This window comes from Agelaius tricolor, unplaced genomic scaffold (genome assembly GCF_023055355.1).
Source record: "Agelaius tricolor isolate 1412-34295 unplaced genomic scaffold, bAgeTri1.0.p SCAF_1, whole genome shotgun sequence".
NCBI classification, from domain to species: Eukaryota; Metazoa; Chordata; class Aves; order Passeriformes; family Icteridae; genus Agelaius; species Agelaius tricolor.
Window position 1 is genome coordinate 87212846 of NW_027269261.1, and position 16525 is coordinate 87229370.

General features: G+C 35.7%; 1 protein-coding gene across 2 annotated transcripts in view; it reads right to left on the reverse strand.

Moving 5' to 3' along the window:
* CSMD1 (CUB and Sushi multiple domains 1) overlaps nucleotides 1–16525 on the reverse strand; it is a 1073555-nt gene that overhangs the window by 321007 nt on the left and 736023 nt on the right. For both annotated transcript variants that reach the window (XM_071442193.1, XM_071442195.1), the window contains exons 8-9: nucleotides 6030–6117; nucleotides 1239–1363 (exon numbers count right to left, since the gene is read on the reverse strand). In XM_071442193.1, the coding sequence (XP_071298294.1) occupies nucleotides 1239–1363; nucleotides 6030–6117 (213 nt within the window). The remainder of the gene's footprint in view (nucleotides 1–1238; nucleotides 1364–6029; nucleotides 6118–16525) is intronic.

The window sequence follows — 16525 nt, forward strand, 5'->3', positions numbered from 1 at the left end:
CTTGACACATTGCTGCTGTATTAAGCAATCTATATTCTTTTAATTGAGGGAATAACAAGGACAAAATAATGGGATCTGAAATATAGGGCATTTTCTTTCTAGTAACTGCTCGAAACACTATACCTCCAAGACCATAACTATCACACAATCTATTACTTTATTTTCAATTCCTCCTGCCTAAGGTCAGCTACAGCAGACACTAATCCAGAGGTGCAACTTTGTAGCGATAAAAACACCAGTCAGTCCCTCCTGCAGCTGTCCTCAAAGAAGAAAGGCTGAGAAACATCTCCCTTGTAGAGAGATTTTTGATTCAAACTGTTACTCCTTTACCTTTCTCCTATTCAAACTTCTAAGATAAGGTTAAAAGGATGGGGAGGGGAAAGGAGTAAAGCCAAGAAAGAAGACAATTGAAGTTGAGCCCAGAGGTCTGTTTAGGAAATGAATTATTGCAAAAGATTGCATAAAAATGTTAGATAGCCTTGTATTCTGCCTACAGGAAGTAGGAATGGATTGCTGTAAGATTTTTGTGTGGAATTAAAGGAAACTGGGAGCATTTACATCAGCACCAAGCTAATGGAAGCAGTGTCTGGGCCTCTCTGCCTGTGACCCCCGGTGTGGTCCATTCTTTATTTTTTCCTATACACCTCAGATTTGATGTCCTTTTGCTGCATTTATATATTTTTCTGTGTTTTTCTTACAGACAGTAGATTGCAATGGAAAAACATACAAAGTATCAAAAAGCCACTTCCCCTGTTCCTCCTTAAAAGTGAGGTGGGCAGGAATTTAAAGCAGGGGGGGTCTAAATGCAAAACCATTTAGAAATACATCAGGTTTTATGTAAAGTTGAGCAAAATAGATGAACAGAAAGAAATTTACTGAAAAATCAGGACTAGGTAAATATCTGTGACTGATAAAAACATAGCATGATAGTGAGAATCTCATATTTAGGAATTAATTTAGAAAAAAATTAACATAAACCTAACTAATTAGTTCTACTTAAAGTAAGTTTATCATGATAAAAGGAAGACTAAGTGAAATGAAAACTATTTAAGTGAAATTTGCTCCCTAAATTGATACTCTTTCTACGCATTTGATTGCATACTTCAAGCTACATGTATACACATATACATGAGATATTTTTCCCTGTTTTAGTTTGCTTAGTTTTAAATTTCATTGCAGCAGAAACTATAAATTACCCTTCCAAACTTCACGAAAAAATTCCAAAGAATTGCAGTTACCTCTGCAAATTGGCCTGTGGTCACTCCAGGCAGCCAGTGTATCTGTCACTCTCTGACAAGTGATGCTCTTAGAACCTTGCAGTACATAATTGTCTTCACAGGAAAACTGTACACTTGCACCCACCCTAGGAGAAAAAGGGGAGAAAGAAGGAAGGAATTAAATATATTTTATTATCAACATTCTCAGATAAATGTAAATATTGTGAAGTGATAATATTTCCAGACCCAAACAAAAAAATTCAGGTGCAATATTCTACTCTATCAATATTGTATTCATAAAATTACAACTTATACTCTAGGGAAAAGGTCTATTATTCAGTTTGCCCACCATTTAAGGAATACAAAACAATGGTGACACTAAGTTTGTTCTTTTACAGTACAAGTTCAATGAATATACGGATATATGTTTTATCTAAAAAATATATAAGCACAATTATTTCAGGCAACCGAATTTACTTAATGGATAATTTCAACATGGCTATATTCACTCAAATGAGAGAATAAGCAATTAGATACATAACTTTTTCAACACATATAACCAGGAAATATTAATTTCATTCAGTGGCAGAAATTCATTAACTATTCCTGACGCTGTTGAAATTTCCTCTAAAACATTTCATTAAACTACAAATTGTTTAGGACTGAAATTTGACTATTACACTTGTAACACTGAAATATATCCCTTTGGAATTATTTATGCTGCCCAATTGTTATGAAGATTTTCAAAAACTGTATACACTTACGGTCTATATCACAGACAATTTTCTTAAACAGTATTTACATATCTGGCTCCATTTATTATTTGTGACATTCTTCCCCATCATAATTAACTGGTTCTGTTGTTTGTTTTCTTGCACTTTTAAAATTTGTATTTGACAGTCAGATGTCATGAAGTAAGTAAACTCAACAAAGCAGATTTCTCAGTTTAGTCTCTGTAAGTTGCTGAGTCCTAAACATCAGGGGATTGCTATATGGCACTCAGGAGGCTCAATGCTTAAAACTGTGCTGGGAAGAACTGCATATAATGCCATTCACTCTCACAAGCTCATTCCCACCCCTCATGGACAAGTATTTTCTTAGTTTCTCAGACAATCTCATAAATGCTAACTGTATTGTTTATTGATATTATGTGGTTCTATTGTACTTTTTCATTCTGTCAGAAAACTTGAATAGGGTTGTTTTTTTTTTTTGGTTAATTTAAAAGCTTTAGTATGATGCTTCAAATCTCAAAAAGCTTTAAAAACTGCTTTTCCTGTCACTTTGTTCTTGAGCTGTTAAATGAAAAAACTCAGAAAGGCAGGGAAAATACTGGCCTTTTTCTTCCATAATTTATGCAAAAGGCATAAAATCCATGAAAAGTAATGTAAGTTTCTAAAATTGTCTTTATTTTATACTTGTCATAATCTTCGGAACGTTCTTAAAGCCCTCAGAAAAAGAGACCAAGCAGTTTTTGAAAAAAAAAACTCAAATTAATAAAATTTAGTTTATTTTACTGGTAAAGAAAATATTACTCATTAATCTGACATTTTAATGCCATAAACACATTTTTTAATGGCATTTCCTCCTATTTTCTACAATTAGGATCTCCATGTTTCTTTTTCTTGGGAAAAAAACCCAAACTGTTACCTAGCAGTGATAAACAGAAATTGAGATGTAAAGTATTTAAAAATCATATTGGATGGAGACCATGTCACAAGTGTAATGATGCATGAAGCAACAGGAAAAGCAACATTTCCTTTAAGTTTGCTACTATCAAGGCATATAAGGAGAATTACAAAACTGTGCACATACAAAAACATAGAGTGAAATTAAATGTATAATTACTGGCTGTCTCCAACAGCAATTTATAATTTAAAATAGCTGAACATCCCCCTCAGAAAGAAAAAACAGCATGGAGGGAGATGAACAGGAGGAATTATTTGTATTCCTCCTGTTCATCTCCCTCCATGCTGTTTCTTCATTATGTCTAATGAAGTAAGGTAAGGATTTTATATTTAGATTGGGTTTTGATCATTGTAGAAATACTTTTAAAGTTTTTATTAATGTATACATAAAACATTACACACTAAGCTATACACTCATGATGATTCAATTTGTTTCAATATTATTCTACAAAAGTACTTCAGGGGGTTGGGGTATTTTTTCCTAAAGCTCTGGAAATAGCTTGTATCTAAGGATCTAAGGGCAATTAATGTGAACTTGATATGTTTTACACAGTGGGTATAATCTTCTGAAATATCTGAACACAAACTAAAGGACACAAAATAAATATGCTGAATACAACATAATAAAAACAAAGAAGAAACATAGCAAAAAATGTCACATTAAAGAGCAAGGCACAAAGTACTGCAAAGCTCCTTATGGATCTAAAGAAGCCTCTCAGGAGAGGGGATGCATCTGGATCACAGTCTACAACAAAACTATTCTCACATCGAAATTGCTGAGTCTCTCCATTGATTAATCTTGACAGTTTCCCATTTAAAAAGGGGACATCCTTTTGAAGATGTCTTATAGCTTGTTTGATATGTGATTTCAAAGAAAATTCTTAGTTCATTTAATATTCACTAGTTAAGAATGAAAGGTTTTAATTGAGTTTGGGGAGTTTTGTTGGTTTTTTGTTTTGGTTTTTTTTTTCTCATCTCTACCTCCATAGTCACTGAGCAAATCTGTGAGCACCAGAAGTCTTGTGTTTTGCTTTGGTACTTCTCTCTGTAAACTTCGAACACAAGGAAGAAATCTGCTTCCTCATTTTTCTTTTTCTATTTTAAATTTGAACTCCATCCAAAATAATTTGTGGGTTTGTAAAGAAGGCTAAAATTTGACTGGAAGAAGATATTTAAAAAAAGAAAATAGTAACATGAAAAATTTAATTTAATTTTCAAAATCTATTTTGGAAATTTAAAAGCCATTTGTTTTACAAGTGTTGGTGAAATTGTGGGAAATGACTGCATTTTCACATTACCACACATATCATACGATATTTAAGCAGAGCTGAAACAGTATTTAGATACATTTCAGATTTCATTTAAACAATCTATTGGTTTTCAATCTCACATAAATATAAAATGTGATATTGACCTCAAAATCGTATTGATTACATTCTTATTACTCTAGCCAAGTCTGAATTGTCATTTCTCCCCCAAAATGAACCTAAATATCCATTTAATTGTTTTAAAATCACTGAAAATTATCTCCCTACTTCCTGAAATGAACACAGTAGAAGCATAGCAGGAGGAGAGGAAGAAAAGGTTAAGATTTCAGTACCTCTTTGTTTGCTCTATTATATTAGAATGAATGCCATTATTATGCTGAAAACAGTGAAACCCTTTTCAAAGAACTTGTCATCACTGAATCAGTTGGGTCTCAGGCTGCCTGGAAAATAAACCCTCTGCCTTTCCATCAATCCCACTTATAACATGTCTTTCAGTAGACTGGAAAAGATTTTGAATAATGTGCATTTTCACATGTTTTAGTTCAGATTAATATTCACAGTTGTCATTCTCCTGACAAGAACAATAGTTCCTTCTGCTGTTTATACTTGCCACTTAGAAAAGAAAAAAAAAACCAAACCAAACATTGCCTTTCTTTACTCTCCAGAGTACTTTTATTACATTGGAGAAATGCAAGCAGCAGGAAATATTATTTCCCCTTCTCCTGTGGAAGAGCTTGATTTGTCATTTCAGAGAAACAAAAACCAAATTCCAGCCAAAATTTCTATATTAAATATCCTTCTAGATTTAGACAGTTAACTTTAAGATAGATATGTTTTAAATAGATATTAACAAACTTTAAAGTACACGCAAAACATTTGCTGTTGTATAATGAGTTTTTCAGATAGTAAGTAATGTTTAGGTGGAAAACAAACTGTTATCATTTCTCTCAAATAATATTCAGAACTGGAGGCCCAAAACATGCACACAATTAATGTGATCAAAGTACACAACATGTTTTATTTATGTTATATGATATTGCTTTTTGAGCACCTTATGCATTCGTTTATCCTCATGAACAGTAAGATACACTTGGTGAAATGAAAATATTATAAGAGGCTGGGATGAAAGAGGTAGGGGAATAGCCTTACTCTGTCAGTTTAGTAAGCACAAGCAATGCTCATAAGTAAGCCCCAGGCATTTAAGATACCTTTAACTCACATTCATTCCTAAGAATCTATGTTCAAAATATAGTTAACTGTGGTTTGCAGAGGTCTTTGGCATTCGACTCCCCTGGATATCTTAAAATGTACCTTGAGCTTTAAGGTTCTTTTGGGTTTTCCCTCTTGGCATCTTTATGCATTGCTGAGAAATTTGTGGTTGAGCTCTTCTTTGGATTCACACTTTGGATCTTTGAACCAGTTTCACCAAAACTACTTTAGTTTGCTTTCTCTTTGAATTTACAGTCTACCCCCTAGAGGTGAAAAGAAGTAATTTTCTTCCTTACCCTCTCTGAGCTTATCAGTGCTCTTAAACCTGCTGCTGTTTTTTAACAATTGTTCATATGCCACTGATTTGGACCACAATTAGATGAGAGTGTGTTTGGCTAACCGTGTATCATGAACACATAAAAGCTGTATGAAATTAATAGATTCATTTATGACATTTACAGATTCACAGAATAAAGAAGATTGAAAGAGCACATCATCTAGTCCGTTTGAAGCAAGCCCAATTGGAAGAGAGGGCTCAGAGACCGGCTTGGCTGAGCTCTGAATGCCTTCCTGGATGGAGATTCTACAAATTCTTTCACAAACTTCAATGTTTTACTATCCTCATAGTAAAAAACATGAAATGGACCTACCTGAAGTCAGAGCCTACCCTCTTCCCATTTTCAGGAATTCCAGGATCAGGACATGTATCAGATGCAATTGCATCCCCACCCTGGGTCACTGTAAAGTAAAGAAAAACCACATTAGACATGCAGCTCTAAAGATGACTCTTTACATTTCCCATACATAAACTGCCATTGCCTGAATGCAACTGTATTTTGACATTTTTTTCTTGAACCAGTGGAATTGTTACCAAAAAGAATCCTCACATAATTGATTTAGTTATGTATTATTTATTTTCATTTGTTATGGTAAAAAAAAAGTTGTTCTTCTGTGGGAAATGATTGATTTCCAACAATCATTCTTTTTATGAATACACTAGAATTCAAAGTTTTCCTCAGACAGGAAAAAGAAACATGTCATGAAACCACCCTCTGAAATCTTCACAACAGATCACTGTAAGGTTAAGATAAGAGAAAATAAAATCTTCATAATAAAATCTATTCATAATAAGATTTAAAATAAACAAAAGGCAAGAACCCAACTGTGATACTGTAGAATTGTATAGCAGGAATATTTTTATGAATCCCAAAATCATTTAGATTGGAAAAGACCTCCAAGATCATTGAGCCCAACTTTTGACCAATCACTACCTCAGCTGAAGATAAAGTTAATCTCAAAAAATATACAAGATACCCCACTGAACAATGCATTTTTAGCCAGCTGAATATGTGTTCATGCAAATGAGGCTCAAATCTCTATTTTTTGTTTTCAGCTAAGAAGAGAAAGACAAGGTAACTTATACTCTTCCACTCTTTTTTCCTTCCATTTTTTCTCCATCCAGACTCTCAGATAATTAAATAATACCATGTATATAGATATCCAGACTTATGGTACTCTCAAAATTCAAAACAATTTGAACATTGTGTCCCCCCTTTTTCCTACTACACTCCTGAAATGGTAATTAAGGAAAATGTGAAGTTAAAAGTTATTTATCATAAATAAATGATATAAAGCAGAAGACCAAATATTCAGAAAACCTGAACACACATGTGCTTTTTATCCTGGACATATAGACATATGGTGTTTCCAGCTGAAAAAAGGAAGAACTGACATAAAGTCTGTGTTGGGTTTGCATTGCCAGATTTTGGTAGCCGGGACGAGGGGGGGAAACTACAGGGGTGGCTTCTATGAGATGCTGCCAGAAGATTCCTCCATGTCCAGCAGAGCCAGTCTCTGGCAGCTCCAAAATAGACCTGCTGATGGTCAAGGCTGAGCCAATTAGAAATGGTGATAACATCTATGGGATAACTGACTAAAAAAAAAAGTGATTGTGCAGTTGTAATTGCAGCCAGAGAAAAGCAGGGTTAGAATGTGTGAAAGGAACAGCTCTGCAGACACCAGGGTCAGTGCAGAAGGATGGGGCAGGAGGTGCTCCAGGCACTGGAGCAGAGGTTCCCCTGCAGCCCCTGGTGCAGCCCATGGTGAGGCAGCTGTGCTCTTGCTGCCCACGGAGAACCACAGGGATGCAGATGCAGGATCCTGCAAACCTGTGGAGAAAGGAGCCCATGCTGGAGCAGATTTGCTGGTGGGACTTGTGTCCCTGTACAGGACCTACACTGGAGCAGCCTGTCTTCGCAGGAGTGCACCCCATACTGCAGCAGTCTGGGGAGGACTGCTGCCCATGGGATGGATTCACATTGGAGAAGTTAATGGAGAATTATCTCCCATGAGAAGAACAACATGCTGGAGCTGCTTCCTCCCTGAGCAGCAGCAACAACGTGCGATGAACTAACAGAACATAATCCCATTCCCATCACCCTGTGCATCTGGGGGAAAAGGTAGAGCTGGGAAGGAGGGAAGGGTGGGAGAAGATCTTTATAAGGCCTTTCTTTACTTCACATTATTCTCCTCTGATTTTGTTAGTATAAATGCAACATCCCTAATTCAAGTCTGTTTTGCCCATGATAAGTATTTGGTGAGTGATCTTTCCCAGTTCTTATCTCAACTCATGAACTCTTGCTTGTATTTTCTCTCCCCCATCCAGTTGTGGAGGGGGGGTGATGGAGAGGCTTTGGTGGGTGCCTGGGACCCAGCTGGGGCAAACCCAGTACAGTTATATGCCTCCAGTCTTTATGTTTCCTCCACAAAAAACAGAACTAGTAGAAATTTGTGAATCATATTTTCCATCTTAGAAGATTTTTGGGAAATTTCTAAGAAAAGGGCAGAGCATTCTTCCTGAATTTAAAACAAAACAAAACAAAGTTAATTGGAATATTTTAGCTGCACAAAATAAATTACATAAATCTGAGTGGATTAGAGATGAAAGCATTACAGCTGAAAGGTGATGAGAGCTTAGATGTAAAAAGCAGCTGGTTTTCCCACACAGTGATATGCTTTCAAATTTAATATAGCAACAAAAGGAGTGGTGACAAATAGGATACATATGATCAGATTTTAAGAGCTATAAATCTTCATGTCTGATTTGGCAGCTTCAGGGACAATTCATTTATATAGAAATTCAAAGATTTACAAGAGAAGATTTAATGAGCTAAAAAACTGTATTACAGCACTATAAAAATACAACTGAGACAATGCACTATTATGGACCATAGTTCTTGACCTGAGCACAGGTCAGGTCTTCTGTAGAGAAGCTGCAATGATTACAGTATATTTCAACACAGTTTTTTAGGTTTTTTTATCTAGAATGCTTTAAGAATACAGAAATCATCTCTTTATCCATATCTTTTTAACACTACTCATTGCCCTGCATTCTTGTTCTGTACACTAAATCCAGAAAGATTATGATATCAAAAATTGCTTTGAAGACACAACTGAAAATATAAGGTGTAAATTAAAAAAAATATTTCCTTCTGAATACAAAAGCCAAACATGAGTAAAAATTCAGTTCATCTGGACTTTTGTCCATGTATAGCATGTGGAATTCACCATCTCTACACCAGAGCTCAATCCTGCTAATTTCACTAATATTACTTAGATTGATAAAGCTTTTTGTGTGTGAATAAAGGCTTTCAGAGAAAGCGTATACTAGTGAGTATTCATATATTTTATTCTGAAAGTTTAATCTTGTAGTTGCTTGAAAAGTGTCAGCACTGAAATGCAGTTATAGTGAAAAACCTGGTCACGCTACAAAAGCAGCCTGCTTCTACACTGATGTTTCTTAAAATAAATTCTCTCCCCACTAATATTTCTTCCACTGTTTCAAAAAAAAAAAAAAAAGTCAAATATTTACTACTTTTAGCAGAGACCTGTAGCTATGTTAGTGGACATGAGATTCAGTTTGGACTACAAATCACCAAAACACAAACATAAACAAAACAACTTGATACGTTATTCAACTTACTAACTTTACTAACCATGAACCTTGTGGTAACAACTTTTATACAAGGTGGAGAATGCTATCTTTGCTACCGTGTTTTAAGGACATCACACATCACATTGGAGTGAAGCCATCTCCTTGTACAGATCTAGGTATATACAAAATGCATAAGTACTTTGGGACATCAGTAAATGCCAAATGAAACCTTAGTCATAGCACAGAATGAAATGATCTTCCCACATGGATGACAACCTTTGCAAAATTTTCTTGTCAGCCACTACTTTACTCTCACAAGGTGTAAACACACTCTTACACCAATATCAGGGCAGGGTGGTTTAGCCTCTTGCTTATCCAGAGAAATACTATCTCTCTGACTGGGACAGGCATCCTGTGTCTGGAACTCAACTCATCTTCCTGGATGTCTACAGGCCTTGTTAGACATGGCACAGATTTTAGCTTCTATTTTCCCCAGTGAACTGTCAAGTGTACTTTTAACAGATGGTGTTTGCATGACATGCTGTCATGACAAAATAAATCCAATTCCCTGTAAAACAAACCTGCCTGATTTTATCTTTCCAGATGGGAAAAAAAAAAAAAAAAAAAAGAATAAATCTCCCAAATCAGTAAACCTATTTATTGCCTCTACTGGTTCAGAGCCACCAGGGACTTCAGCTCACTTAATTATATACTTTTACATATTAGTATGCTTAATACCTTTACCTGCTAGTATTTTGGAATTTAACTAAAAATTAGGTATTAAGATGTATTTTAGCTCTAACATTTATCATTCAGACTGAAAAGAGATGAAAAGGTGCTCAAAAAAATTCCTGTCAGAGACCTTTTATCTTCCTCTGTTACAATCTTGCCACATTTCCACTTCATCCACCACTATAAAGTATTGTCCACTGCTACTGTGATACATGTGAGGAGCAAGTATAATTGATTTGAGTATCCCACTTTCAAAATATATTTAAATCTTGAAGCATCTACAAGCATTTTCTGGATACATCATTTCTATGCATCCAGTCACATGCCCAATATTTCACTGGTTTATTTTGAAGAAAAAAACTTTTGTGTGCTCTTGAAAGACCCATGTCTAGTTTGTACTCTTTCTGCACTGCATAAAGTTTCATTTACCTCGGGTGTTAAAAGGTGCTTCATGCTTTTTGCATCTTTCTTCTGGTTTTTTTTCCCATCTTTTTCACATCAAACTTGAATTATTTATCTTATATTCTAAGCTCAGTCACAGAGTGAATGTATTTTTACTATCATTTCAATTTACATTTTAGAATTTAAAAATTTCAAAACAATGGTGTCAATGAAAATGGAAAGTAATATTCTATTTAAAGCTTGAAAAACTTATAAATAAATGTAAAGTAAATGTCAAAGTAAATGTAAAGTAAACATAAAGAGGAACACTAACAATGTTCCTCTGAAATGCAAATATAAACTAAACATCTATAACCTTGTAATTATGGCAAATAAATTTAGGACCAGTCTCTCCCAATATATTCTTAGTACATTCTCAGTATACCCTCTCTGTTTAAAAAAAAAAAAATTAAAGAGGATATAATCCTGGCTAATATCAAAGTAAGACATTATTTTACATAGACAGTCCCTCATACTGCATCCCAGTTCTTCAAGGAACCATCAGCTAGAGGAAACGGTGAGTATTCCATGAGAATAACATTAAAAAAGTATTTGAAGTAACAGGGCAGGCAGAAAAGTGAGGAAATATTCTAGTCAGGTTTGGAGTTTTTCGCTTCTTTTCCTAATAGCAGGTTTGAGAACATCAAAGATGCTTCAACCACCACACAGGTCTGTAGTACAGAGACAGAGCACTCTCAGTGGATATGACTTAACTCTGGAACTTCTCAACATGTCAGGCTATTATATACTGCAAAAATTACACATTCTCAAGTCTCTTTGCAGAAATAATTGAAGAGTTGCTGTGAGTTCATTAACGTGATTGACAGATTTACATTCTGTATACAACCTCTAGGGTTAAGACTAGTGATTCAAATTTCTATTTGATAAATATAAAATCCATTCTTTCTTCACTGATGGAGAATGAATCAACAAGATTGCTTGTATTTTCTCAGTTGGGATCATAAAGACTACAGTTTCCACAGCTTTGGAGGTCATCTTTATTGTTTTACTTGATATATGCCACATGCAATTCAGAAATCCTTTAAGATGTTTCACATGCTCTGATTCTAATGCAATAGTAAGAAGAAAGACTGGGAATAACTATCAACATAAATCAGATTTTAAAATATTGTTATCATAATAATAAACAATTACCACATACATTAAGATCCTAATTTAGTTCAGCATATGGGAAGTGCCTAATCAAGGAACAGTATTAGGCAGGAGGAAGGGCTGGTTAAAACAGATGTTTCATGCAGCAATACAAGCTATTTGAAATCTCCCTTGTTATAATATCAGTCCTACTCCAGATATGCTTTATCTTCTGCTTTAGATGCATTTGGAATCTGAAAATGCACTAATGAACTACTCAGACCTATGTATATCATGTGATACTTTGAAGGCCATGACTTCAAAACAAAGTATGTGTGGGAGCTTGTCCTGGAGCAGACTGGCTGGACACTGACCTCATAGCCACACTATGGACAACCAACATCAAGCCTCAAGAGATAAGAAGCCACAACTGATGACATCCAGGCAGTTTATGGTGAGGAGCAAAAGACACTGGGACTAACTGGGAGTGGCCATGCAGATCAACAGCCTGTGATTGGCCAGAGGGTTTCTAGAACATTCTATGAGAGACTATGTGTATGCATGTCAGCCCTACTTCAGGGTCCTCTGAAGTAGCATCTTTATGTTTTGTTTTGCACCCTTGCTCGTGCCCTTTTATTTATTTAATAAATATCTTCAGTTTTGGCACTTCAGTTGTACCTATCTGTGGTAGTCTGTTATTTTACAGTTTGTTCTTTTGTAATAGGTTTTAAATATTCCTTGTTATAAATTTGTAATGGTTCATTCCATGTAATCCATTTGGCTTCCCTGATGCTTCAGTCCTAAGTTGTTTACCCCAAGATTTTCCTGCCCAGTGCATGTCAATCGCCCTGTCAGTCTCCTTGTACCTCCCTTGTTCCCTTGTCTTACTCTTTTATATCAAAGATAGCACACCCTTTTTGCTCTGGACTGTTCCCGGTCCTTCATCCCTTCCTCAAAGTAAGATTGGATTGTAAGGTTTGCTCCTCCTCCTTGTTGGCTTCTACTGGATAACCCTTATCCTGCACCCCTGCCCTACTGCTCCCCTATTGGTTTGTGTCCTCCCCTTATTCCCTCCCTTCCTTAAAAGCAGTTCTTTTGCCCTCATTTGACATCAATCTTCCCTGATTACCCCAGGGAAATAAACTCCCATGGAACTCAAACAAGGGATCACTCCCTATTTCTTTACCCTGGTTCTTCATACTGTGCTGCTGCTGTGCCACCCACACCACAGCCAACAGCTGCAGGGAGCTGTGAGCCCCTTGTATGCACCGCCACCTGGGAGAGTCTCCCCAGCGACCCGGGGACAGCCCCTCAAGACTGCGTTGGTCTCGGGGAGTGAGCAGCCAGGAAACATTTCCCTGTGGCCACAGCAGCGCAGGGTCATCCTTTCCTTCCTTGTTGCTGTGCCATGCAAGCACACTATCCTGGAGCTCCCAGAGGGTTTCACCGTGCGCCCCGCAGATCCCTCGGGGTGTTGTTGCCGGCCCATCTCCGTCTGCTCTGCTGCTAGCCAGGTCAGAGACATCACCGGCAGTCGGGTACATGCCACAAGTATTATTATATACAAATGTGTTACACTGCATATCTTTCTTCAGTGGCCATTATGCTATTAAAAAAAATATTGGGTGTTCAGGTTCCAACACCTTTAATTTCAAATTTAACAAGTTATGGCAGTCTCTTTAGACATTTACTCATTCTCCCAGTGGTAACACCAGACTTAGAATAAAAATGGATAACCCAGGAGCCCTCATTCCCTCCATAATTTGTTCTGAATACTTTTCAAATGTAAGCAAAAATTGCAAGAATGACGTTCAAGAAGGCCTTGACAAATACTCCCTGAAGGCTAGACAAAAGACCCTAAAATTCCCTGTAGAAAGATACTGTAAAAAATGGCAGCTTTTCTAGAGCTGAGTGACAAGCTGTGGCACAGAAGAGGGTCACAAAGACAAACAGCAGATTGGAACATTCCTCCTACAATGACAGTCTGAGAGAGCAAATGCCTGGGGAAGGCAGGTTCCTTGGAGACCTCATTGTGGCTTTCCAGTACCTAAAGAAGGCTTATTAAAAAGAGGGAGGACAACACTTTACCCAGCCAGATAGAGATAAGACAAGGGGAAATATTTTTATATTAAAAGACAAGAGATTTAGATTAGATGTCAGGAAGCAAATCTACATAGAGGGTGTTGAGGCCCTGAAAAAGGTTGCCCAGAGAAGCTATTCTAGGATTCTATGAAGTTTGTAAGTTGAATAAGATTGCAGCTTTGTCCCTCTATTATGATGAAAATAAAAGCTTACATATGTAAATATTAACCTCTTTCCAGTCAAGAAGTCAAACAGAAATGCAATAACACTGTTTCAATTAAACAAGGTATTACATGCACTGATTAACGTAATAGAGTCAATTTGGTTATTCATTAAGCTCCTTAAATTTACATTTATTTACATTTTATTTTTAAAGGTTTCCATTTTTAAAGTATCTAACAGCTTCAGATATCTAGCAAAAATATCTAACAAAATTTCGGTCTTTAAATAATACGGTTTAAAAATGAAAACAAAACATTTAAATTATTCTTTATCAAGTGTACTAGAAATTACTTGTTTTATGTAGCACAGAATACTGTCATCACTGAAAAAGAAAAAAGGATGCATATATTTGATGTCTTGACAATATTTGGAGAAAAGGTATATATTATAATTGTATAAAAGAACTGAATACACTGCAGTTGTTTTGAATTCAGAAAATTGGAAGTAATGGAAGAATAGAGAGATTCAGAGGACAGCTTAAATCCATAAATATATTCACAGGGAGAATTAGCTGAATTAAATTTTCCACAATAAATTTCACTTCATTTTCTCTAAAATGTCATTTACCCCCACCCTGAGGATAATTTCAACCTTCCAAAGTTTTTGATTTTACTCAGATCAAAATAAAATAATTGATTTGTGAATAATTTTAATAATCAGAATATATATACTTCAGGAGACCTTTTTTTTCTTTGCAAGGACATTTATTAGGAGATTTCTTAGGTGCTGCACTTGGCAGCACATAAGCTCTTCTCTGTTTCCCTTTAGTGTTTTACAGGAAAGAATAGCAAGGTAGTGTCATGATTAAGTTGTTTATAAACAGTGTCTTTGCATACACTAAATCATCTGCAGTAGATTTTATTTTTAAAAATTTGACACAGTCAGAAAAGAGCAAACCAATTTGATTGACTTAAAATACACGTAAAATCACACTTGATTATTTTAATAATTTTGGTCTACATAAATTTGACTACACTAAAAAAATAAGAATTAATTTATTAATTAGAGGATGCAGAATGGTTTTTAGTTATTTTCTTTCCCCCTGATATGGTAGAATTAATTCTACCAATGTAGAACAACATTAATAAAAAATATTAAGTTGGAACCCTAAAAATGAGATACAAAGGCATTGTTTATATAGGTATACAAAAGTATTCAGATATTGCCTTATAAATAAGTAAGATCACAGATGTGATAGAAAATATAGATTTGAGTGGAAAATACAACTGAAATTAAAATACCAAGACAAAAAAAGAGTATGTATTTCAACAGTACAATAGTATTATATATTTCCATACAATTTAATCCTGGCTTTTAGAAGGTTAGAAAATTATTTTTAGTGTAATGAGTCCATCATAATCTTTGAGCAAGTCCTTCAGCAGAAATAGCAAAACGCTGATCTGTTACAAACAACAGATATAATCCTACATGACACTTGTAATGTAGTAGAGATGAATTAAGGAAAGCCAGAGAAATGGAAAAGAAAAAAAGAGACAAACAAGGACAGGTAAGGAAAGTTTTGAAGTTCAACTACATAACTCTTACAAGAAGCTAGTTCAAACTTTTTTTTCCCTAATTTACCAATGAATTGGCTAAAGTATTGGAATACGATTGAAGAAGAAAATATGGTCATGTTGCCAACAGATGGATTGGGCTCAAAAGGCCATTCAGGGCAGCCACACAAGGAGAAGCCATTATCCAAAACCTGCCTAGAGAACACTCTTACAGATGGCATTGTGTTTCTTCAAAATGATTAAAAAATCTTACACAGTACTGTTGTAGTAATTCAGTAAGCCACAGCCAGCTGCTAGATTTCATTTAAAACTTAAATTGTCTAGTGCTTCTCACTAAGCAAGTACTTTAACCACCCTACTTGCTTCAAACATCAGATTAAAAACTACTAATTTCTGAAACAGAAGCAATTAAAAAACCCTATAACTGTCACATGTTGAATTTAATTCTTTTAGCTTTTTTTGAATAAGCTCTAGCACCTTCAAACACTGAAAAATAAATAATCATCCTACTACACTGCAGCTGTCAACTTGGTTGAAATACAGGTTCCCTGTAATTTACCAATATATTTATGACACTCATTTTTCCAGCAGATGGGGATTTCTATCAATATCCCTTTACTTGCTATGACCAAAATAGCTGGTGTGTCCAACTGCTCCTTATGACTCTTTAGTGTCCTGGTTTTTGGCAGACAGAGTTAGTTTTTTCACAGTAGCTGCGAGGGGACACTGCCAGGAGCTGTGTGGGTACGCCTTGGTGTTATTCTGTAGCACTCTAGCACTCTATAGGACTTCAGATCACGTCCAGGGGCATTCTCACTCCCCAGAAGAACATGGGCATGGATTATGGCTAGAAAGAAAAAAGTGTGGGTGCAGAGGGTCTGTGTGCCCCTTGTTGATTGTCCCAGGGCCATGTGGGGTTGGTCAGTGAGTAATTTTTGTATGCAATCACTCTTGTTTCTATACTCTCATTATTAGTATCATTGTTCACTTTCTTATCCCATTGTGGTTTACAGTAAATTGTTTTTATCTCAATCTGTAATCTCCACCTTTTGTGTCTCTTGCTGGAGGAGGGGCAGGAAAGCCTTGTCTGGTTTGGACCTTTGATGGCAGAGGGATCAATAAATAATAA